Raw genomic sequence first — 25,668 nt, 5'->3', positions numbered from 1 at the left:
GGGGCTCAGGGCAGGGGGTTGGGGTGTAGGAGGGGTGGGGGGTGCAGCAGGGGGCTCAGGGCAGGGGGTTGGGGTGCAGGAGGGGTGGGGGGTGCAGCAGGGGGCTCAGGGCAGGGGGATGGGGTGCACAGGGGTGCAGGATGCAGCAGGGAGCTCAGGGCAGGGGGTTGGAGTGCAGGAGGGGTACGGGGTGTACTAGGGGGCTCAGGGTAGGGAGTTGGGGTGCAGGAGGGGTGCGAGGTGCAGGCAAGGGGCTTAGGGCAGGGAGTTGGGGGGCGGGGTGCAGGAGGGGTTTTGGCTCCGGGCCAGCGCTGTTTACCTAAAGCGGCTCCAGGGTGGCAGGGGCAGGCTCCCTGCATGCCTGCCCTGTCCCCGGCCCCGTGCCGCTCCAGAGGGAGGGGGTGTGTGGAGGGCTCTGCGTGCGCTGCCCTTGCCGCGCCTCCAGGTACCTCCCCTGAAGTTCCCATTGGCAGTGGTTCCCCGTTTCTAGCCAATGGGAGCTGTGGGGGGCGGTGCCTGGAGGTAAGGGCAACGCATGGAGCCCTCTGCCCCCCGCCCGGGGGTCGCAGGGAAGTGATGCCGGGCGCTTCTGAGAGCGGCGCAGGGCCCATGGCACCATGGGGGGCAATCCCACGGGCTGGATCCAAAGCCCTGAGGGGTTGGGGCTGGATCTGGCCTGCGGGCCGTAGTTTGCCCAACCCTGTTCTAGGTGCTTAGCCACTGACTACCACCAGGTCAGAGGTTTGACTTTCTTTAAAACGTCAGCAGCCATGTGTGCTTAATATTATTCTTTTTGTATTTAATTTAGATGGGCATGTGAGGTCCTCCAGGGATCTGTCCTGGGTCTGGTTCTATTCAATATCTTCATCAATGATTCGGATAATGGAGAGTACACTTATAAAGTTTGCGGACGATACCAAGCTGGGATGGGCTGCAAGTGCTGTGGAGGATCCAGTGATGGTGGAAAACTGGAAAAATGGTGTGAAATAAAGAGGATGAAATTCAGTAAAGACAAATGTAAAATACTACACTTGGGAAAGAATAATCAATTGCACAAATATAAAATGGGAAATTACTGCTTAGGAAGGAGTACTGCAGAAAAAGATCTGTGGGCTATAGTGGATCACAAACTAAATATGAGTGAACAATGTAATACTGTTACAAAAAACAAACCTTACTTTGGGATGTATTAGCAGGAAGGTTGTAAGCAAGACTCGAGAAGTAGTTGTTTCGCTATACTCAATAATTTTAAGGCTTCAGTTGGAGTACTGTGTCCAGTTCTGGGCACCACATTTCAGAAAAGATGTGGACCAATTGGAGAAAATCCCAGAGGAGAGCAACAAAAATTATTAAGGGTCTAGAAAACATGGTCTACAAGGAAAGATTGAAAAAAATTGGGTTTGTTTAGTCTGGAGAAGAGAAGCCTGAGGGATGACATACCAGTCTTCAAGTCATAAAAGGATATTATAAAGAGGAGGTGATAAATTTGTTCTCTTTGTGCTGTGAGGGCAGGCCAAGAAGCAATGGGCTTAAATTTCAGCAAGTGAGAGTTGGTTAAACATTAGGAAAAACTTCCTAACTATAAGAGTAGTTAAGCACTAGAATAAATTGCCTAGGGAGGTGGTAGAATCTCTATCAGTGGAGGATTTTAAGAGCAGGTTAGACAAACACTTATCAGGGATGGTCTAAATCAGGGGTTCTCAGGAGAAAATTTTTAATGGCCTCAGAATGGGCCACCAACTCTTGCTGGTGGCCGTTCTCACACTTAATTAGCTTTAGGAAACCTAAAATACTTCATTAGCTTTAGGAAAACCAAGTAAATATGCACATGTCCACATCATTGCAATTTATTTATTGATAGTTAGTAAGTCTGTTGTGAAAAGTGGTATTAACAAACCTACAAGTATCACTTTTCACAGCAGACTTACTCAGCCCTGGCAAGCCTGGGGACAAATTAAGCCCTGGATGGAGGGTTGGGGGAGGCCAGGGGAGGTGGGGGAGGTAGCAGGGAGGCTGGAACCTGAAACCCTGCTGCCAGAGCATGAATCCTCGCAGCTGGAGGACGGGGCCCAGGGACGGAGCCCGAAGCCATGTGGCCAGAGCCTGGGGCCTACTGTTGCACAGCCAGAGCCCGGGGCTGGAGCCTGCCGCCCTGCTACCCCAGGGCTGAAGCCCAAAGCCTGAACCCCACTGGCTGCTTGCTCCTACAGCATTGTGCCCCAGGTGACTCCAGAGGGGGGCAGGGCCCAATCCCTGCTCGTAGCCCCAGCAACCAACACCAAGGCAGTGCATCCAGGAGCAACAGGGAGGGGGATGGATCGCTACTTTGCCCCCCTCCCCAGCCCATCACAGCTCAGGAGGCTGTGGCCACAAGAAAAGCCCCTGGTGGCCGCATTTGAGAAATGCTGGTAAATAATACAGTGAAACCCCGTTATACCACGATGTTTGGGGTCCAAAAAATTATATCGCGCTAAATGTGGGGTCACGGTATAGCGGGGTTTCAAGCCTGTCAGTGGTCCCCAAGGTGGTGCACTGATGTGCGCCGCCTAGTGCCCAGCAGGGGAGAGAAACTGCGGCCCCGCACCTGCCGGGGACAGTGAGCACCAGCGCCGGCAGCCCTGTTGTTCTCTGTCCCGGGCAGGTACGGGGCCGCGGCTCCTCTCCGGTTTCAAGAGAAGCCACGGCCCTGCGCCTGCCGGGGACAGAACTCCAAGGCTGCGGGCGCCAGTGCTCTCTGTCCCCGGCAGGCGCGGTGCCGCAGCTTCTCTCCCCTGCCTGGCACTAGGCGGCGGTGCATCAGTGTCCCGGCAGCCATCATGGCGTTGGGGACCACTGGTATAGTACATATAGTACTGTATTACTGTGTGTCTTAAAGGGGGGCCAAATTGTGATTGCGCTATATGCGATTTCACATTATGGCGGTGCACCTTAGTGCGGGGTTTGACTGTACCTAGTACTGCCTCAGTACAGGGGACTGGACTAGATGACCTATAGAGGTCCCTTCCAGCCCTACATTTCTATGATTCTGTGATTAATAGATTATAAATTTAGGCCTTGGCATAGGTATGTCCGTTTCAAATTTAATTTAAATAAGTTTATTTAAAAAACAACAACACTATATTTACTTTAAATAAAATCCAATTTAAAAGAAAAATCCAGTTGTTTGTTTTTTTAACTAGTTGATTTTTATCCACCCTGCCTGGCTTTCTTCTTAATGTTTGGAGATTTGCTTTTACTCCAGTTTTCAGTCACTAGAGCAATGCCAGTTAGCAACTTTGAGTCTTAAACTCAAAATTAAATCTTAACATTTGCTGCAATTCCATTATTGCATAAGTATGATGATTTGTGCCCTATAAGAACCTATGGCATTTTCTATGCTGGGTGTTTAGCCACTGCTGTAGCTGCACCAATGGAAATCCCTAGTGCAGACATGGTTAAAACAGAAGCAACAATTCATACTGGTTAAAGCTTACCCTGTTTCAAACCTGGGTAAGTTGTGCCAGTACAAATTGTGCTCCACTGATGTTAGCCTCTATACTATGGGGTTTGCATTGGGGTGGACGTAGCACTCATAAGGGAATATCAAGGTTATTATTTACCTTCATCCTGTCCCTTTAAGTATTGAAGGTCTGCTAACTGGGTCAAAGGGGACAGCTCTGGCTGCCGCATCAGAGTTTGATGTGTTCTGAAAGGATTCAGCAGCAATGGGGCTTGTACAAGCTGTCAGTTTAATAAACTCTAGTCTGGGAGTGTAACACAGTCTGAACTGGTGGCTTAAAGCTAGGGAAATCTTGCAACTTCCATTGTTAAATCCAGTTCAGCTTCTCTAACGTCAACAGTATTGTTAATGCACTGTATATATAGACAGACCACTGACTGCACTCCGTATTTTAAGGACAGGGTCTCTGGTTTAATAAGTACTGCACTTAAAAAGCCGATGGCCCATCCATGCTGGGGCTCTCAGCATGCTAGCACTGGTGGAGATGAACTAGTGTTAATAACAGTAGGAAACTTTTTTGTGTGAAATTTCCCCAGTGCCATAGAGAGAAACTTAGAGGCACTATAAGCTTGAAGTTCAGTAAACTTCAGACAAGTTAAGTAGTTTCCGGTATCACTCTGGTTTCTGAGTCTTGGTGTTTATCTTTACAGTTTTACATTCACATTTCTTATTAAAAGACTGGTTGCTGCCCTGGTGCTGTTGAAAGATGCGCACACACATCCGATAAGAACATACTGGCCATACTGGGTCAGACCAATGGTCCATCTAGCCCAGTATCCTGTCTACCGACAGTGACCAATGCCTGGTGCCCCAGAGGGAATGAACAGAACAGCTAATCATCAAGTGATCCATCCCGTCGCCCATTCCCAGCTTCTGGCAAACAGAGGCTAGGGACACCATCCCTGCCCATCCTGGCTAATAGCCATTGACGGACCTATCCTCCATGAATTTATCTAGTTCTTTTTTGATCCCTCTTCTACTCTTGGCCTTCCCAACATCCTCTGGCAAAGAGTTCCACAGGTTGACAGTGCATTGGGTGATGAAATACTTCCTTTTGTTTGTTTTAAACCTGCTGCCTATTAATTTCATTTGGTGACCCTTAGTTCTTGTGTTATGAGGAGTAAATAACACTTCCATATTTACTTTCTCCACACCAGTCATGATTTTATAGACCTCTATCATATCCCCACGTAGTTGTCTCCTTTCCAAGCTGAAAAGTCCAAGTTTTATTAATCTCTCCTCATATGGAAGCTATTCCGTACCCCTAGTCATTTTTCTTGCCCTTTTCTGTACCTTTTCCAATTCCAATATATCTTTGAGACGGGGTGACCAGATCTGCATGCAGTATTCAAGATGTGGTGGGTACCATGGATTCATATAGAGGCAATATGATATTTTCTGTCTTATTATCTATCCCTTTCCTAATGGTTCGTATCCTTTTGTTAGCTTTTCTGATGGCTGCTGCACATTGAGCAGATGTTTTCAGAGAACTATCCACAATAACTCCAAGATCTCTTTCTTGAGTACTAAAAGCTAATTTAGACCCCATCAATAAATAACTATATAGGGGAAATGGGAACAGACTATACACAAAGTGCTGTCAAGGAGACGCAGTAAATTGGAAAAAGAGTAATCCTGCAGTTGTAGCAGTTGAGTGGTACTTGCAACAGCTGTAGGTAAAATGTTGTTTAAGTTGATGTCCCTTTTAGAATGAGAGTCCTAGGCTTTAGGTTTTGGAAAACAAGCAATAACACTTAAATCAGAAGCATACACTAATTGTAATTGTCAAAAATGTACCTGAACAGTTCAAGGAACCTTACTGCCTACACACGGAAGCTATATCAACAAGAGATGAGAGCAAGTTTCCTTAACAAGATATTTGCATAGCTGCCATTTTTGTAACCCCCTGCTGCCTTCATCTCTCCAGTAAGATGAAGTTTCTCCTTCAGCTAGGGCATTTGATGTTTACGTTGCCACCTTGGTTATCTTGTAGGCCTGGTCTACATTGGGGGGTGGGCGGGTGGGATCGATCTCAGCTACGCAACTTCAGTTACGTGAATAATGTAGCTGAAGTCGACATACTTAGATCGACTTACCGTTGTGTCTTCACCACGGTGAGTCGACTGCTGCCACTCCCCTGTCAACTCTGCCTGCGCCTCTCACCGAGCTGGAGTACAGGAGTTGACGGGAGAGGGCTCGGGGATCGATTTATTGCGTCTAGACTAGATGCGATAAATCGATCCCCACTGGATCAATTGCTACCCGCCGATCCATCTGGTAGTGAAGATGTACCCTTAGTGTTTGCACAAGTCATTGAGAAAGCTTTACGGTTAGATAAAGTAGTAGTGTTTTGCCTAACTGAGGGCTAGTCTACACTGGCAACGTTAAAGCCTTTAACGTGGCTTGTGTAGTCGCAGCACAGCTCTGGCAGAGAAGTCTTCCAGCGCTCTAAAAAAAACCCACCTCTACGAGGGGCATAGCTACCTGTGTTGGGGGCGCAGCTCTCAGCGCTGGTGCACCGTACATACTGGAACGTTACAGCGCTGAAAATTGCAGCGCTCAAGGGTGTGTTTTTTCATGCCCCTGAGCGAGAAAGTTGCAGCGCAGTAAAGTGCCAGTGTAGACAAGCCTTGAGAAGTGTTGCATCTTATTGAGTTCCTTGCATCCCAAAATGCTTTACAAGCTCCGTACAGCTCCGATATGCAGCCATCTCTGGAATAAAGGGTTGCCAACTGACGTGGGGACTCAGCACAACAGTTGAGGGAGAAGAGGCAATTTTGGCCAAAGATGCTGGGGTAAGCCCCTTCCTCTTTCAAAAAGAGCCGTGAGATCCTTTGTGTGTTCTCAGAAAGGACATGTCATCTGCATAGTAGTACTCAGTTCATTTCTGAAGGACGATGTGTTGTCCCTGCTGGGACATGAACCATTGGTTCGAGAGAGCCCAGTTATTAAACCCAATCCTGAGACTATTCATTCCCTTTGGCAGGGGGTGTCAGAGATGTACTACAGAAAGAGTGATTCTTTTGTAGGCTTTTATACTTGAAAACACTGCCTGTTGTTTGAAAGTGGAAACTTCTTTAAAGGGAGCTCTTCATTCTTGTAGAAAGTCAGACTTCAAAGGCATGATTGTTTGATGTGCCTTGGGCTAATCTTTAATTTGAAATTTGCCTGCAACTACATTATGAGAAATGTAGAGAAGAAGCCCTGTTTGGGTAACTATGCCACTGCGTTATTTAATATGACTGCTGTGCTGTTTTGGTGGGTTGGTCTGTTTGCCAGCTCCTCCCAAGAAATTAATATTGTATTAAATAAGCAGCATCAGGGATTGAAAGTTGATCATAAACCTAAATTTACCAGCCAGAGGCACATACAGAAATGCATTCAGGAGGGTCACCAATGAGGCCCAGGGACAACAACTCCAATGCATGTACTGTCACTCACAACTTTCATGAGTGACAGCAGTGTGAAACTGACTGACTTTGTCAGTCTCACTGCAGCCCAGGGGTTCTGAGTAGCAGTGGTGAAACTCCTGATCTGGGAAGCTGTGAGCAGCAGCAGTTTGAAGATTATAAGGGCATGTCTACGCAGGGAGTTAGTCTGGAATATCTAGTCCTGATTAAATTCCATGCTCTGACTTCAAAGTGCTTTATTCCAAATTAGTTTAATCCACTTCCAAAATGGATTAAGCTGATTTGGAATAGGGCACTCTTACTCCAGAGACAGAGGGCTTGGTTACACTTGAAACTCCAAAGCGCTGCCGCGGGAGCGCTTCCGCGGCAGCGCTTTGAAGTGCGAGTGTGGTTGCGGCGCCAGTGCTGGGAGAGAGCTCTCCCAGCACTCCAGGTACTCCACCTCCACGAGGGGATTAGCTTACAGCGCTGGGAGCCATGCTGGGGCACTGTTTACACTGGCGCTTTACAGCGCTGTAACTTGCTGCGCTCAGGGGGGTGTTTTTTCACACCCCTGAGCGAGAAAGTTGCAGCGTTGTAAAGCGCCAGTGTAGCCAAGGCCAGAGCATTCACACATGGAGTTAGTCAGGAATAGTTAATCTGCTTTAAATTCACACACCCTACCTTATTCCAGGTCAATTTCATGTGCTGACAGGAAGACACATTCAGAGGGTTTCCTTCCTAATCACAAGGGCTAGAAACATAATTTTAAAGTGAAAGCTTAAAAGGCATAAGCTAGTAAATTCAGCAGAATTTCACTTTCCAAGAAAAGCTTTGTACTTGCCACAGGTGAGAGGGGATTTTTTTTTTCTAAGCGCATCAAAAAGTTAAAATTCTCTACCATGTCCAGTTCTGCATTTTTACTGATTTTTCTCATGTTTTCACAAACCCATTATAAATATTTACTTAACTGTTTGCACCACTTCAGTCTGAACAGTGCATGTTGCTTTGCTATGGACTGTCCAGACTTCTTTTCAGTGTTGTGGATGGGCTGAGGTGGAGCGATTAGATATTGATTACTGGGTTTGAGTTAGACTGTGCTTTCCATAGTTAGCTGTTTTCTCTTTTTGTAAATCCAGTTTTGGACCAAAACCTTTATAACTAATTTGAAGTTTGTGGTTCTTTGCTAGATGACTTTGGTGGAAAATTTAGAGGGGGCGGGGTGGGCAAGGTGACTGAGCATTTATGTAAACAAAGCAGGGGCTTCATTTTTGCAGAATAGTAGTTTCCTAAATCTTTTGGATCAACCAATCAGACTGCTTGCCTAGATCAAATTTAGTCTAGTCCGTCTTCCTGAATTGAGGACTAGTGCCTTTGACTAGATTTGCAGTGTTTGGGTTGCTTCTGGTCCTATGTTTACACCTATTTTTAAAACCTCAAGAGCCTCCAGACATAACAAATCTGCACCATTGGGTTCCTGGCTTGGAATTCGGCAAGGGCTTAAGGTTTACATGACTGGACAGCCTCTGGGAGGAAAAGTTTTGGTCCTCAAAGCTTAACTTCCGTAGGCTCCCGGAGTCAGTGGCTCTTCCTGGTATTGACTACTCAGAGGCTGTAGGGTTTAAATTCTACCGGACCAGAGGGATCCCCACAGGGCTGAGACTGTACAACTTGCAGAAGGAGGGTTGGAGTCAGAACATCCACGTAGGCATAGGCACCAACTCCGTGGGTGCTCCAGGGATCAAGCACCCACAGGAAAAAAAAAATAGGGGGTGCTTAGCACCCATCAGTCACAGCTGTTTGGCAGCTGGTGAAGAGCAGCAGGGAGCCTTGTGAGAGGCGGTGGGAAGAGACAGAGCGAGGGCAGGAGCTGAGGGGGGGCCGGACGTGGGGCGGGGCTTCGGGGGAAAGGAGTGGAGTCTGGGTGGAGCCCCTACCAGGAAAAAGAAAAGTCCGCGCTGGTGCACTTAGGGCATGTCTACATTTACAGTGTTGCAGTGGCACAGTGGAACCGGTGCAGCTGTGGCGTTGTAGGACTTGGTGAAGGCGCTACCTGTGCTGATGGGAGAGCGTCTCCTATCGGCATGGGTACTCTACCTCCCTCCGAGGCGGTAGCTATGTCGATGGGAGAAGCCCTCCCCTTGACACAGCACTGTCTATAGTGGAGGTTAGGTTTGTATAACTGCATTGCTCAAGGGGTTTTTCCACACCCCTGAGCGACGTAGTTATACTGACATAAGTTGGTAGTGAAGACCAAGCCTCAGCTGAACTCCAAGGTGCTCTCTGCAGGAGGGGAATTTCTGACAAAGCTGCCATGTGCTTCCTTGTCTACGAGGTTCATCTTTGCCTACCTGAGATTTGGTTTTCCCAGGGGGCCTTTGTTACTCCAGCATCCCAGCTCACTATTTAGCCATGTTTACACTGGGAAAAGAGGGTATTTTAAAAACACATTCTCTGACAAGTGTGAAAATCCTAGCGCAGACAAAGCAGGTGTAGTTTTAACAGTTGTTAGCTGATTAAACCCTGGGCTCTTTTCTTTGCCTAGTGCTTTGTCTTTACTAGGGTTTTAATCTTGCATTTATACACCTTCTTTTCTGTTCTGGTATATACAAAGACCTTGTCCTCAGGTATAACACATGCCTTCTCCTCTTGTGGGTTACTGACTTGCATCCACAGGTAGACTGTATTATTGGCCAAACTCGTGAGGCCTTACTCAGTGGTATTTCTGTTTCTCTGTGTAATGTGTTAATTTTTGAACCCTGCATCTGATCAATTCCAAAATTTCAGGGAATGAACTAGGCATTGATGGCCAGAAGCTTTACTGATTTGGGGGACAATTGGAACATCCAGAGAGAAAGTGGGGGACATGTGGCGCTTGCTGTCAGATGTTGATGGCACCCATTAAACATCTTGCACTTAATACCTCTGCCCATCCTCCCAATAGCATTAAACATGTTGACACCCTGCATGATAGAAGACACATAATTGTTTTCCTTATGAGGCAGATGCTTAGTCAGCAAGGGCAGCCAGAGGGAAAGGAGAGAAAAGGCTTAATTCCTTCCTAAAGTCCTGCCCCCTCAAAACCTATTCTAGGTGGGGGAAAAGATGGCACCATCTGCCCACCCTCTATTTCAATCTGGGGGGATGGAAGGTACTTTGGAGGGGGGAGGAGACACATACAGAGCTCTTGTCATGGTGAGAGGGATGGGGGACAGGTGTCAGGGCGAAGAACAGGGCTGCTGTTATGGTGGGGAGATTGGGAAAGTAGGGGAAGGGTGAGGAACAGAACCCCTAGCATGGTGTGGAGAGTGGGGGATGCTGCTGTTGAGAGGGTAATGGGGTGGGGGAACAGAGTCCCTGGCATAATGTACAGAAGGGGGGATCCTTATGTGGTTCGGGGGGGATGATGGGGAATAGAGCCTTGCCATGGTGGGTAGAACAGGGGACCCTGTAGTGGTTGGGCAAGAAGACATGGGGTGGGGGCACAGAACCATAGGTGGGGGAAGAGTTTGGGGGGACCTGGTACATGGGAGAGACTGGGGCTACAGAACCTTCATGGATGGGGGAGTCTGGAGGCCCCAAGAATGAGGGGATGGAGGCACACAGAGCCCCTGTCATGGTGGGATGAAGGGAGGAATCGGGGAAGTGGGAATGAGGGTGCACACTGCCACTGGTGGGGGGGAATGGGAGACCGTGGTATGGGAGCAGGGGAGATATGGGGAGTACACAGACCCCCCGCCAGTTTGACATTGGTAGAGAGTTGTAGGGAGTCCCTAAAATAGAGGGGGATGGGAGAGTGGGGGGAATGGAGGGATGCATGGAGCCCTGGTTTGTACAGTGAGCTCGACTACACAAGCTGTGGGGTGTGCGATCCCTTGCGATGTGATTTGGCTTGTACGCACGTTCATTCTCTAAAACACGGGAAGTGTTAGACAATCTTACCCTGACTTAAAAAGAAGCCATTCCTAGAAAAACTGTTAGTTTTAAATGAATTAGCTTAAAACATCTGGTCTTGGCTTGATGTTTTTCAGTTGTTACCTTAATCGAGTTAGTTTAATAAATGAAAATGTGCAGGTTATTAATGAGACAAGGAGGGTGAGGTAATATCCTTTACTGGACCAGCTTCTGTTGGTGAGAGAGACCCACCTTGTCTCTCTAATATCTTGGGATCAACACAGCTACAACAACACTACATATGATGCAGGTTAACATTTTGAAGCCCTAGGTTCCCCCATCTTGGCTACATGGTCAGCTAATACTCATTTGAAACAGGTAGTTGCATCTTAACAAGCTTTAAGGGCTCGTGTACATGGGAAGTTGCCCAGAATAGCTATTCAGGTCAAAACTTTTCCAGTCAATTTCCCTGTGTGGACACTATTCCAGAATAGGCCACTTGATTCCAGAATAATTAGTGCACTTCCAGACTGGAGTAATTATTCTGGAATAAAATCATTTATTCTGGAATAGTGTCCACAGTAGGAGCTAATTCAGATTATTGTATTCTGTGATAGCTATTCTGATCAATTTCCCCATGTAGACAGGCCCGAAGAGGGCTTTTCATTCCAATTTATATAACTGGGCTGAGCTACCACAATTGAAAATCACCTTTGCTTGATACTCTAGTGCCTTTCATTGGAGGAACTCTGTGCTTTAAGCGGTGAGCTGGCTGCCCCACACTTGTGGAGGGTGGTGGGGAAGAGAGTAGGTAAATATCTTCAGTGTAAAGATGATAATGGGAGGGTGTAGAGGTCGAGATTTAAGGTTATGAGGGAGGTCTGGCTGTCCTTAAGTTTGGAACTAATCCCTCCTTTAAAAAAGGGTTTTGAAAATAAGACAGTTCTGTTCAATTTTCCATTATGGTATCTGGGACACTGGTCAAGATTTGAAAGCTGAAATCAAAACTGGGCCCAATGCCCAGATAAAAATTAGTTTTTGTGCAAGCTAAAAAAAAATCCAGAAAGGAAGGTCACAAATGCAGTGAACCAAATTGAAAGGCCTTGCCCAGAACCGTCCAGACAAAGAGGGACTGTAGCTAGCAGCCTTAGATAGCCTTCCTGTGCTGGCAATCTTTCTGAAGATATGGGGAGACCTCCCAAGAGCTTTGTTGTGAGCTAGCTAAACCTTAGTTTCAGACTTCTGCGTGGGGATTTTGCATTTTGGTTGCATTCTGTGTTTGGTCTTCATTTTACGCCTGTGGATCTCTCCTTTAACCTGAAACTGTTACATGGGGCTTTCAGTGGTCAAAGGGGGAGGGATAGCTTAGTGGTTTGAGCATTGGCTTGCTAAATCCAGGGTTGTGAGTTCAATCCTTGAGGAGGCCATTTAGGGAACTCGGGTAAAAATCTGTCTGGGGATTGGTCCTGCTTTGAGCAGCGGGTTGGACTAGATGATCTCCAGAGGTCCCTTCCAACCCTGATATTCTATGTTTTCTAGGTGTATGAAATCAGTGACTACACAGCTGGCATAGACTTAAACGCGGTTGTGCAAGGCAGAATTATGTTAAACTTACTAGTGCAAAATATACTCTCCGACCCTTTAAAATATTAGTATTTTCTGTCACCATCATAGTAATCTCCCATTGAAAAAAACCTGCACTGAGCAAGTGGGCAGATCAGAGCCTTGCAAAATGATAATGACTTATCAACTCTTCATTTGAAATGGTGCAAGTTTAGGGCCAGTCCTAGGGATGTTGGGATGGATGCTTATTGCTTGTGAATGGTGCTGGATTAAAAGCCCTGAAGCCCTGATTAAGCCCATAGAGACTGACGGTACTGCACAGAGCACAACAGTGTGAAATGCCTCACTTCAGCACTGATCTGCAGGGACCATCTTTAAAGGGGGAGAGGGGTGTTCAGGCCCTGTCGCCTTTTCAGTCTTGGACCTTTTCCCCACAACGGGTAATTTTTGGCAGACACGTGTCCAGTGGGAACTGGGTTGAGACCCCAAGCAATACCAGGATTAAAAAAAGTGCTGTTCACTGCCATCCTGGGCTAGATTTTTTTTTTCTGGTGACCTAGAATGGGGAAAAAGAACAGGAGTACTTGTGGTACCTTAGAGACTAACAAATTTATTTGAGCATAAGCTTTCGTATGCTACAGCCCACTTCTTCGGATGCATAGAATGGAAGATATAGTAAGGAGATATATATACAGGGCTCTGCTGTCCTATGATTTAAGAGCAACACAGACAAGTGCAGGAGGCAGGGACACCCAGCCCTGGTCTGGTTGTGGTTAAATGGGGCTGGGAGTCCTCAGACGTGGAAAGGCTCAATAGCACATAAGGCACTGGATTATGTCTAGCAGTTCTGTTTGAAGTCTGCTTGTCTCATACAGTCATACTTCTCTTTGTGGGGTCATAGCTGTATTGATCCCAGGATATTAGAGAGACAAGGTGGCTGAGGTAATATCTTTTATTGGGCAGCTTGTAAATTAGGCAGAGACAGAGGAACTGGAATAACGATCTGAAAAATAGCCTGTGCTGTGTAAGGCCTATTCTTGTTTTCCAAGGTATGCTTTTTTGTAAGTCATCTGCCATCAGCTATTCAAATGTAATAAACTGACTGCCAAGGTCCTGTTGTTCAAGCCGTAGCAATTAGGTTTACTACCCCAGTGCTTTTGAGTTGAGTGAACTTGTGCCTGTAGGGTCATTCCAGTTAAGATTTCTGCTTTGCAGCCTCTCCTGTCCCCCTGCCCTTGCACTGAGTCTGACCTGCTTTCCTTGGGCTAGTGCAGAAAGTAGGGCAGGCTTCTAGCTTTGGATGTTATTATTAGAAAGTAAAAAAAATCCCAGATTCTTACCCGCCTCCGATTTTTAAAGAAAAGTGGCACCTGTAAAGAGAGCACCTCAGGGAAATTGTACGTAGTGATGCTGGCTTCCGCCATTAACAGTAGCATGTGGGAGACTGAAGCTAAAGGGCAGGCATGGGGGGGTCTTGCTCCCTGGGCTAGTGGCGATGATTCATTTAGTTATGGAGGGGGAGTGGCAGAGAGAGGCTGCAGCTGCTTGTAAAGCGAGATTTCCAGTCGGCAGCATTAGCCTGGAGGTTCCTTGACATACTTCACCAGCTTGTGTTAAGATGCAGAAAAGCCCTGCTGAAAAGGAACATTTAAGGGCACACTCTGCTCTGTTACAGAGATGAGAATCCCGAGCTATGCCATGGATTACGCTGCTATAAATCCCCAGTGAGAGCAGAGTTTGGCCCCTGAGTTTCCTTTATGGCCCTGCTTACAGGATATCTCAAACAGTATTAGCTACACCTCATTTTAAACATTATGTTTGTAAGGGCTAATGCTATTTCCCAGGCCAGCATATTGAGGGCTGCATGGTGTTAGCCAGTTGACAAAACCATGCTGTAAGGTGGCTCATCATAGTTTGATCCCTGGAAACAGCTTTTGTTAAGAAGCTGCAAAAACTATCTTCTGTGGTTCTGGCTTTCTGCTGTTTGACCTGTATTTTAGACAGGGCCTAAAGTCTGATACAGATTCTGATGGCAGTGATGGTTGAAAGTTAGCAGTCAAATGAGATCCACATTTCTTTCTGCACTCATTTCTTAAAACAGACATACTTTCTCAGTGACTGATGGCCCGTATCATGGGATCATCACTCTACCTTTGGGGACAGACAGAATACACTGAATTCTCATCAGCCCTTATTTGAGACCCAGATTTGCTGGATCTATCACTAAAGCTGCTTCTCAGGGGACTGATGGAGAACTGCCTTTTTTTGAAACATAACCTAAGGGCTTTGTCCTAACTTACCTAATGCTGTCTGTTTAAAAAAAGTCTTAGCTATATCATCTGTATCCAGTTTATTACATCTTTACGTCCCTCAGATGAATAACCTATTTTGTGACTTGCTTTTGATTTTCTTCGTATTTAATTTGTTTAACCTAAAATGCTGTCTTATTTCATTTCTTGCAGAATGGACTGCTGAACTAGGAAATATTCCAGACCCAATAATACAACATTGCTGCACCACTCGCAGCTTTATCTATTACTAGTTATTTAAATTGGACTTTTAATATCCTGCCAGCTGCTCTTCAGACACACATGGTGCATTGTTGCCATTCCCAGAATTGCATCTTTGAAACCCAGGCCCTCAGTAACCTTCATCGAACAAAGAGGCGACCTACAGGATACATTTATAGTGGGGTTTCTCAGACCTACTGCCCTCTAGCTTTATTCTCGCCGGTGCTGTATTTCTAGCACACCATGGAGCCCAGTATGGAGTATTGCTTAGCGCAGGTGCTTCAGAAAGACGTTGGAAAGAGACTTCAGGTTGGCCAAGAATTGATAGATTATTGCTCAGATAAACAGAAGTCTGCTGATCTTGAACATGATCAGACTATGTTGGATAAAATGGTTGATGGACTTGCCACGTCTTGGGTAAATTCCAGCAATTACAAGGTAAGATCTGCTTGGGGAAAAGTGATTAGAGTCTAATACTGCTTCAGTCTGGCAAGTCATATTGTCTTATTTGTAAGGAACTTCCTTTAAACGAAAGTTACGTAGCAGAGTCTTGTTCATTCTCACTTGTTCTGCAGACTTCATCATAGTCCTACTAAACCCCACTGTTCTCACCCCATTTCTCAATCAAGATTTTGTAGCTGATGCTGTAGTCAAGGACCCACGGTACTAAGACTTCATTACTTTAACAAACATGTGTACTAATGTTTTGTATTTTAAATCACAAGTAAGCTTTTCCCCAAATTGAATACCAGGTTACATTTTGCAATGAGATAACTTGGATTGTTTGTGTAGCTTGTTCATTTACTTGGGGGATTTGGTCATCTCCAATAGTTGTCTCATTGTTAACAGGAATTAATGAATTTGTGCTGTATAGATCTGAAATATACTACTTGATTTTATTGTAAAATTTGCATATAAGCTGCCAGTATTCTTTCACTCTTGCATTGAACAACAGCTAATATGAGTTTTGTTATTAACTGTTTTTGTAATACAACATGTCAGTGTATTGGCCTTCTGGCTAAGAGAGGTGAAAACATTATATTTAATAGCTGAAGAAGGGATACAATGGCTGAATGAGCTTTCTGTGTCGGAATTTGCTACCATTTGTAGTGATGTCATTGGGGGACAGGAATGGGTGGTAGGACATAGAATTCTACATAGCAATCAGTCACCACTGTCCAAGGCCTATTTGGCCTTTGTGTAACAAGTTGATTGTCTAAGTGAACAAGTGTTACCATTACAGTTTGCACTAGTTAGCTTCCTTTTTGGGGGGGAGTCTTGGAGAGCAAGGATAGGTTTCCCCCAAAGCATGGTTGAAACACATTGGCCAGCCTGTATGAGAAATGTATGGTGCTTCTGTTGTGGATAACTAGAAGACTTTGCTCAATTCTCATGAGAATGCGATCAAAAACTCCTATGGAGACCCAGAGCCTTGAGTGAATTAACCATGATTCACTCTGCAATTATTTGTGTCCTTTGGCATTATGGAGAGCCTGGAATACCAGTTGCAGGTGATCCAGAGTTCAGTGTTTTCCCCAACTCCATTTCACTGTTTGTTTTCACAGAATTTTTGATCTGGCAATGGGTGCAAGAACTTCTTCATACTTTACACACTTATCAAATGAGCTGCATTTTTATGCCTTACCCTTTCTTTTGTATGTATTTGTGCAACTGAATTTTGAGTAAGTTTGGTCTGGCACTGAGCAATTGTGGTGGAAGCTGAACTTCTTTCCACCCTTAGCATGCAGAAGTTATCTAAAAAGTCAGTGGAATATCATTTCCGGTTCAAACTACAAAGACATCCTGATGTGTGCGCGCTATCGTCACTAATGGGGAACATGTACTGTTATGTGAGGGTATAGCAGCATGCTTTTTCCTTCTTGCTAAGTAGTTCCTCATCTGTCATGCTATCTTACTATTGAAGATGGAATTCACAGATACTGTAAACTTGAATTTAGTGTCAAACTTTTGCTATTTGTAGGGGTTTTAAAAATTGATACAGGTTACGTAGATACATAAGATGTGCCAAGTTCAGCATTAAGTTAAAATGCAGAGTAAGAGATTTTTTTTTTACAGTAGCTTTTTTTTTCTTTACAATTGGAATGTGCATTCTCGCAACTTCCAGCAAGGAATTTCATGGGGATGAGGGAGGCAGAAAAGGTAAATAGGTCGTTACACCTCCAGATAGTCTCACATTCTTTATGACTTCACATTTGAAATATGTAAATTTTTTTTGTTATATAAATTGAGGCAGTGACTACATTCAGTGTTTGTCACTAACTGTTATGGAAACTAATGGTTAGCATTCACAGTACTTTATAACATGAATTATCTATAGTCGTAGTTCCCAAATTTGTTCCACTGCTTGTGCAGGGAAAGCACCTGGCGGGCCGGGCCGATTTGTGTACCTGCCGCGTCCACAGGTTCGGCCGAGCGCGACTCCAAGTGGCCGCGATTCGCTGCTCCAGGCCAATGGGAGCTGCTGGAAGCGGCGCGGGCCGAGGGACGTACTGGCTTTCCTTGCACAAGCAGTGGAACAAGTTTGGGAACCACTGATCTATAGAATACCTCAATATAACGCTGTCCTCGGGAGCCAAAAAATCTTACTGCGTTATAGGTGAAACTGCGTTATATTGAACTTGCTTTGATCCACCGGAGTGTGCAGCCCTCCCCTCCCCCACCCGAGCACTGCTTTACCGCATTATATCCGAATTCGTGTTATATTGGGTCGCGTTATATTGAGGTAGCGGTGTATCTGCTAATTAAACAAAGGCCCTTCACATAGAGATGGTGACTGGAGAGCCTTTAGCTCAGAGGTATGTGCATTGGGATGTTTGCTTCACCAAACTGCACCATCGCAGCATACCACCTAGTTGTAAATATTGCACGATAGCATACCATATATTGTTGTGGCTCCCTGCATTTGAATTACTGTCTCCCTCCCTGTTGGCTGCTTGGAGGGATCATAGGAGCTCAGGTTCCTTTGCTCAGTGCTACTTGCATGTAACAAGATGTGTGAGTGAGGCTAGGGGGTGCTACTGATATCTGATCAAATCCAGGGACTCTTCTAAATAACCGCTGGTTACTTTTCACCGCCACAGAGTAGCCATCTGGAGATTTGACTGGAAGTGTTTGGTCACTGTTGAAGAAGTCAGCATTTACAGTGTGTCTGTCTCTTTCTCCCTCTTGCCCCATCCCCAAGTCTGGAAGTGTCTATTTAAAGCAAAGACCGAGACTGTGTGGAAACAGAAATTCAGAATTGCTGTTCCTTAACATTTCATCAATAAAAAGGAAGGTCTCAAGCTTAGGAGGGATTAGAGTGACTGATCCAATAGCATAGGCAAGTGTGTGTGGTTTACTCATGGCTGTGACCTGCGCACAGTATTGCTTTTAACTAAGCCTGACAGCAGCCCAGTATTTCCATTTGATAGTTGGGGAAACATCAGCACACACTGGCTAAGTGACTTTCACAGGGCTGCCCAATTCAGAATTCAAAACAATGAGTCCCCACTGCCACCGACATAACAAGAGTAAATCTATTTAAAGAGAGGATTTAAGTTCCCTCTTGGAGTGCACAGGCCTCAGCTGTTCAATAATTGTGCTCAACCTTTTTTTTTTTTTTAAAAAACTCTGGCCTTGTCTACACCATAGTTTGCGGAATCCTTCACTTTGGCACCAGCCAGAGTACAGCACCACCCTTGTCAGAAGGCTGTAGCAAAAAAGGGGTGGCTGGGGGAAGGGAGTGCATTGCTCCAGTCAAAGTGTCATGCCTAAAATAGTGTAAGTAATACCCAAACTGATCTTGCAGCATTTAATCGGCAAGTCTGTTCTCTACAAGTGAGATAACAAACTGCTGTATGCCTTTGTGCAGTGTAGAAGACCCTCTAAAGCAATTCATAATGTCTGATAATCTTCTATCAAAGTATATATGAAGGATGTCCCCAGGAAGAAAGGCACTTGGGGACCATGTCCAATGCCTTCCTTTCTCCACTCTCTAGCATGCATTGCCATTAATGCTGCTGCAGCTAGTAGGTGTGGGAATCTGTGACTACACAGACCTATGGCTGCGATTGATGAACATCCTTGGGGACAGAGACACTGCATATTTAATAACTTACATGTCAGAGGATGTTGTGAAAGCCAAGACTATAACAGGATTCAAAAAAGAACTAGGTAAGTTCATGGAGGATAGGTCCATCAATGGCTATTGGCCACAGTCGGAAGACAGGATACTGGGCAAGATGGACCTTTGGTCTGACCCAGTATGGCCACTCTTTTATGTTCTTATGTACTCTGTAAAGAGAATTACATATGGACTAGCCAGTATCTAAAACACAGCATAGGAAGGCTGGAACAAAAGACCATTGCATGGGACTACCATGACCCCCAAATGTTTGTCAGAGTCACTGTTTTCCAGGATAGAGTCCTCCATTCTGTACTGATGACCTACATTCTTTGTTCCTAGATGTGTACATTTACATTTAGCTGTATTAAAACACAATTTGTTTGCTTGCGCTCCGTTTACCAAGCAATTCAGATCACTCTGAATCAGTGACCTGTCCTCTTTGTTATTTATCACTCCCCCAGTTTTTATGTCCTCTGCGAATTTTATCAGAGATGATTTTATATTTTCTTCTAGGTCAGGGATCGGAACCTTTGGCACGTGGCCCATCAGGGAAATCCGCTGGTGGGCCGGGATGGTTTGCTTACCTGCAGTGTCCACAGGTTCGGCCAATTGCAGCTCCCACTGGCCACGGTTCGCCGTTCCTGCAGATGCTGCAGGTAAACAAACGTCCTGGCCCGCCAGCAGATTTCCATGATGGGCCATGTGCCAAATGTTGCCGATCCCTGTTCTAGGTCATTGCTAAAATTGTTAAATAGTGTAGGACCAAAGAACCAATCCGTGTGGGACCCCACTGGAAATACACCATCTCAAAGATGATTGGCCATTTACAATTACAATTTGAGACCTACCAGTTAGCCAGGTTTTAATCCATTTAATTTGTGGCATGTTAATTTTATATCATTCTAGATTTCAAATCAAAAATGTCACGTGGTACCAAGCCAAATGCCTTACAGAAGTCCAAGTATATTATGCCAGCACTCTTCCTTTTATCAACCAAACTTGTAATCGCATCAAAAAAGATATCAAGTTAGTCGGACAGGCTCTGTTTTCCAGAAACCCATGTTGATTTGTATTATTTACATTTACCCTCCTTTAATTTATTAATCGAGTCCTCTATCAGCCACTCCATTATCTGGATTCTTCCTAGGATGACAGTTCAGCATCTAGCCTGCATCAACCAAAAGTTGTTAGTGTACAATGGCTGCTCATTGGTCTTTGTGAAAAGGCATGTCTACACTTAAATCGGTACAGCTGCAATGCTTCAATGTGGGCACTACCTACGCCAACTGGAGGAGTGCTTCTGTCGGTGTGGGTAATAGCTTGACAGAAGAATTGCAGTACAGTGTATTTCTGTGAAAATCCTTTATATGAAAAGGGCACATTAAATTATTCTTGCACAACATTCTACAGATAATAGCTCAGTGCGACAGTGAACTTTGCTGGTATGTTTTGGCCACCTATATTTGCAGCAAAGTTAGCTGTGTAGTGAACTGTGTCATTCTGTGAACTCCTTTGGATTGTGCTAGGAATGTATGTTTGGGTTCAGTTAAAGGAAGAAGCAGAGGGAACCTGAAGAAATAAAGAAATGTAATTCAGATGTTCTTGGTAAAAACAAACAAGCAAACCACAAAAGAAAATGCAGACCATAGACCTGATCCTAGCCCCATCATGCCAATGGGGTTTTTGCTACTGACTTAATTACCCACAGGATTGGGGCACAATGTAGCATAATTCAAATGGCTTCTAAATAGAATGTTTTTCTCTGTTTTTTGTTTTTTTTAATGAGGCGTTAGCTGTCCTCAAAGGGTCCAACTTCCAGGCAGCGAAGAGCATTGTGGCAGCCTTCGCTCTGAATCTCTAGCTGAGCCTGTTGTGTAGCAAATGGAACAGAATTGAAAAGTATTGCTCCAGAACTGCTAAGAGCTGTGAGGGGTGTCTGTGAAGAAGATGCAACCCTTTCCTTTGAATTTCCTTACTTTCATCAGCTTTCATAAGTTAAGCAATTTATTTCAGCAGTGTTTTGATTTCAAATTTCTCCCCTCTTTTTAGTCTTATTTCTGATAAAATACACTATTTGTTTTAAATGGCTGAATAGTTTGTCCTGTTTAATGAAACCCAGAATATACAGGTTTGAACAGAAGATGTGAGCCGCGCTGAGTTGTGTACCAAGATCCTGCTATTGATTTGTTTGTGTACAGAGCTCCTGATTGTGGTTTTTTTTTTTTTTTTTTTTTTTTTTTTAAACTCTCAGTTGATATCATTAGTTGCAGGGCATCACACTTTTTGAAATAAACAAATAGTGAAATACTATGGTGAATTTCTGTTTGCTGTGGCAAGGATTGGATTCACTGTGTGAGAGCAGTGGTTCCCAAACTTTAACAACCTGTGAATCCCTTTCACTAAAATGTCGAGTCTTGCGAAGCCCTGCCTAAAAATGAATATTTCCAGGGATTTTCTCCTTTACCTGAGTATAAATTATAAAAGCAGTGATCTTGGAAATATAAAATTAGTTTTGATGACATGCTTATCACACACTATTATTAATTATTATTTATCAGTACAGTATTTTTATTACATTATGAAAACGGCAACACTCTTCCAAGATCTCACTTTGGTAGCTTGTATCACTTTGAATAAGCCGGTTATAAGACAAGGCTCCTATGTTTCATCAAGAAGTATCAGATGTGAAACAGCATGAAGGTATTTAAGAAGCCAACTCAAAGAGTTCTTCCTACACGATCATTCAGGTCTTGAGTAGACCAGGCAAACAACACATGTTACAACAAAGCTTAAATTTGTTCTTCATAATAATTTTAAAAACAATACTAGCTCCCTATTTAATTTAAAAAACAGCAAAAAATATCCACCTCCCTTTCCATTTCTTATAAGGAGTCTTGAAGTTTAAATCTCCTCGGTGTGATAGATATGCTTGCTTTGATCTGCGTAGCTCTTGGAAGCCCAGGGGTCCCTAGGGACAGCTCTGTCCACCATTAGGGATTTTTTTCCTGAGAAGCCGCTGTAAGATTTTGCGAATCCTAGTTTGGGAACCACTGTGTTAGAGGGAACAGTCTTCCACCTTGATTTGTCTGAAACATTACAAGATCTTGCTTAGTAGAATAGAAAAAAATAAACATGCATCTAAATTATATGCCTTTGTTTTTTTTAATTGTGTATTTGTGAATAATGTTCTGTCTGCCTTTGTAATTGAGGGGTAGAACAGATGGTGCAGGCTTAGTTTAAAGTAACGTCCATTAAAATAACTTAAGCTGATGAATGATTGCTCGCTATAAGTGTGTGTTCACTCTCTACAACATGACTTTCTTTTGTTCAGTTGAAATTCAATGGGCAAAACTTTGACGTAAAGGAAATAACTCATTGTCTTAACACAGGAATTATGTGATCTTCTGGTAGGTGCACTTTATTCAAAGTATCTTGTGCACATGGAAAGACGAGACCATTTCATCATCTGTGGAAAGAGCAGATTGCAGAGGGTTTATGAACAGTCACATTCAATAGCCCTTCGGTCTTTGCGTGTTGAACCATATATAAAGACCAAAAACATCCAGAACATATTGAATGATTTCAACCCTGAAGGCCTCATAACCGTGAATCCATAATTACCTCTAGAGCAAAAGCCTGAGATGGACCTTATACATGGAGACCAAGAGACATGGGATGTGGACAGTGGAGGAAGAATGTTCCAGAGCTCTTTGTTGACGGAACCCAGGCTCTGAGCTTACCGCAACTACTGTATGCGGGGCAGGAGTCCATCCGAAAGGAGGCTGAGAGCTTTACAGATCAGTCAACACTTTGAGTTGCATTTAGAAGCCATTCTGGAGCAAGTGCACTTTTTGGTGTTCCATTTCAGCAGTTACACCACCACCCCGACGTGTTCTGGTCTTTCCTTACCTCTATTTATAAAGCTGCCCAAAGTGGGGGACATTATGCTATAGGTAGCATGTGTTTGGTTCAACATATTTTTCCTTTGGACATTGAAATAATTCCAAAAACTCTTTGTGTACCAGTTGGTCTAGTCAGTTCTCCTTCCACCGCTGTTTGTGTGGTTCCTGTGGTTTAGGCTGCCTGTCTAATGCTATGACTCTACCCAAGTAATCTGATTCCATTATGGTGCAGCTATTATCCGTTGGTATCAACAGTATGGGGAGTGTACTGGAGGGTGTGATGCAGTATACTGGAGCTCTAGCAGCTGGAGCAGGTCAGATTTAATATTGGCTTCAGCTCTTCATATTCAGGATAAAAAATAGAGTAGCCTATTAAGCCAAGTCATGACGCAGGCCTTTCATATGGGTTTTGCTTAACTTCCCAGCTACCGCCAAATATACATTGCAGCAAGGAGATTTTTATTTCAGTGGCTGCTTGTGGTGGGGAGGGGTGTGAGGGTTGTCAGGGTTGGGTACTAAAGTGTTATAGCTTTTACATCCATTACGGATGTGCTGGTTGCAGAAGGTGGAAAAACAAGCTGGGATTCTGAGCAGACCAGACACAATTTTTCGGTGCTTTTCAGCTGCTTGCCAAGGTGTTAGGAAATCAAATCTGGATGGGAGTAGCCCATGGAATCCCGGAGGAGGCTGGGGAGAGCTTGAGACCCTGTTTTGAAATAGAGTACATGTCTGCCCCCAGACAGGCGTGGTAGATATTATGCCCTTCCTGTTTGGGTAGGGTTGAGCTCCTGGGAACAGAACTTTGCCCTAATTGATGGCCTTTTCCAATGGTAAGTTGTGTATACTGAAACCCTCTCAGAATCAGGCCCTTAGATTGCTGACTTTTCCCCCCCGAGGCTTAGTTAGTGAATTGACAGGAAAAGATACCTCAAATGTTCCTGTGTTGAGGATGCTCCAATTAAAACAGGTCAGTGATAGCCAGTAGAGTCGATTATTTTAGAACAGTATAACTACCTTAAAGGCAACTGCACTGACATCGTTGATTATTGAGATTATTCTTTTATTTTAAATGTATATAATGCCTTTCATCCCAAAGGATCCCAAAGTGGTTGACAAATGGATACAAAAAATAGGTGGTATAAGAGTCACTTCACTTGCCACTGAAATGCAGCTACTTCTGGAGTAAAACTCAGCAGTCCTCTTAAGTGCCAAGTCACTTGACTGGCTTGTGTGCCTCAGCTCCCACTGGTTCTTAGTGCACAGCAAGACCGGGCAGGAAGCGAAGAATACTGCATCCCACTGGAACCATGATTCTTTGGAGCCAGAATGTCATTACCTGAGGTGGAGTTTAGCCACAATGGCAGGATTAATAGCACTGTTACTCGCACAGAATTAATGTCTTGTTAATATGTTCTACACTGATAGATAACTATAAAAATGATGTTGTGGGGCTTCCTGTTAATTGAGGTTTCTGACTCATTAATTGCCAGATTCAGTATGTTTAGTTGACCGTGTCGCTTTGCCCCCTCCATTCCACCAGCAGTACCAGCTTCACCCACCTGTTTGTCAGCTTCTGCAAATATCTATACACCTTCTTCCATGCATTCCCTTATGCATGGAGCACATTTCTTGATCTCTTCTTTAAGGCCATTCCTGTCTCTTCCTTCAAATCTCAATACATTGTCACCTCACGATGCCTCCAGTTAACCATGACTAGGTTTACTTTCAGCTGGGGCCAGTTGGCTCTGGCTTTATCTAGTTATAATGTTCAAAAACAAAAACAAAAAACCCAAACCAATCCACAACCCTAACTATGTAAATAAAAATGGATATATTCAGCTGTTTCCTGCTCCCTGCTCATTTGTAAGTTTCTGACCTTCTTAGGTTTCAATCATGTAAAAGCCTAACACGTGGTTAATGTTAAGCATGTGCCATATGTCTTAGCAGGATTGAGGCCTTGGGTTGTAAACTGATTGGGATAGGGGCTTGCTCTCATGCTACAGGCCTGATTCTGGCTCTTCTGTGTCCCTTCAGTTGATGGAATATCACACATTATCTGAGGCTTCCAGATAGCGATGTTTTGGAGATATATATCCTGTATATATGTCAAAGTCCAAGGCTAAACAATTTGTCAGTCCGAATTAAGACATCCCTTCATGGTCCTTTGGAATTTTAGTCATGTTCTCTAACTACTAGACAATACAACGCTCTGTTCAGGTTTGGGTTTATCTCTACACTTTTTAGTAAGACTTAGACGCAGCAAGAAGCAGGACATGGAATACAGTGGAGGTAGATGCTCTGTTTTTTTCCAGTTAGTCCCTATTTTCCCCAAGCGAAACCCACCTCCCACAAGCTCTGTTCATAACTTTCTTTCCAGAACATGTCTCCTCAAATGAAGCAAAGCCTGCCAATGTCTGTGCCAAGCATGGAGTTTTAAAACAAAGCTGGGTTTGAGTTATCCAAGTGCCAGAGCAAAGATTCCCAGTGATCCAAGTGTAGCAAAACAAGATAATTTTTCATGGTGCCACTGGGAGTTTTGCCTGAGGGAAGACTTCGGGATTGGTCCTTAAATAAAACTTTTTAAAATTAGCTTGTGGGCTGGTCCCAGGTGTGGGAACTTTCACCTCCAAAAGGAACTTTTTGAGGACATTTTATAAATGACTGAAAAATAGGGTTTGTTCGTGGCCAATTCTGCCATTCTTTCTTTTTCAGGTAGTTCCATTGAAATCTATGGAGATGCTTCCATGTGTAAGGTCTAGCAGGTTCTAGCCCAGGAAGTGGAAGT

The 25,668-nt window shown here is 44.4% G+C and overlaps 1 protein-coding gene across 27 annotated transcripts in view; it reads left to right on the top strand.

Moving 5' to 3' along the window:
* Positions 1–25,668, top strand: part of CLASP1 (cytoplasmic linker associated protein 1) — a 263,544-nt gene that overhangs the window by 11,539 nt on the left and 226,337 nt on the right. For all 27 annotated transcript variants that reach the window (XM_034785912.1, XM_034785914.1, XM_034785910.1 and 24 more), the window contains exon 2: positions 14,808–15,293. In XM_034785912.1, the coding sequence (XP_034641803.1) occupies positions 15,099–15,293 (195 nt within the window). In that variant the 5' untranslated portion in view covers positions 14,808–15,098. The remainder of the gene's footprint in view (positions 1–14,807; positions 15,294–25,668) is intronic.

The sequence above is a fragment of the Trachemys scripta genome, chromosome 11 (genome assembly GCF_013100865.1).
Source record: "Trachemys scripta elegans isolate TJP31775 chromosome 11, CAS_Tse_1.0, whole genome shotgun sequence".
In the NCBI taxonomy this organism is placed as follows: domain Eukaryota; kingdom Metazoa; phylum Chordata; order Testudines; family Emydidae; genus Trachemys; species Trachemys scripta.
The sequence above is the reverse complement of the archived record's forward strand: the minus strand, read 5'-3'. Positions and strand labels throughout refer to the sequence as shown.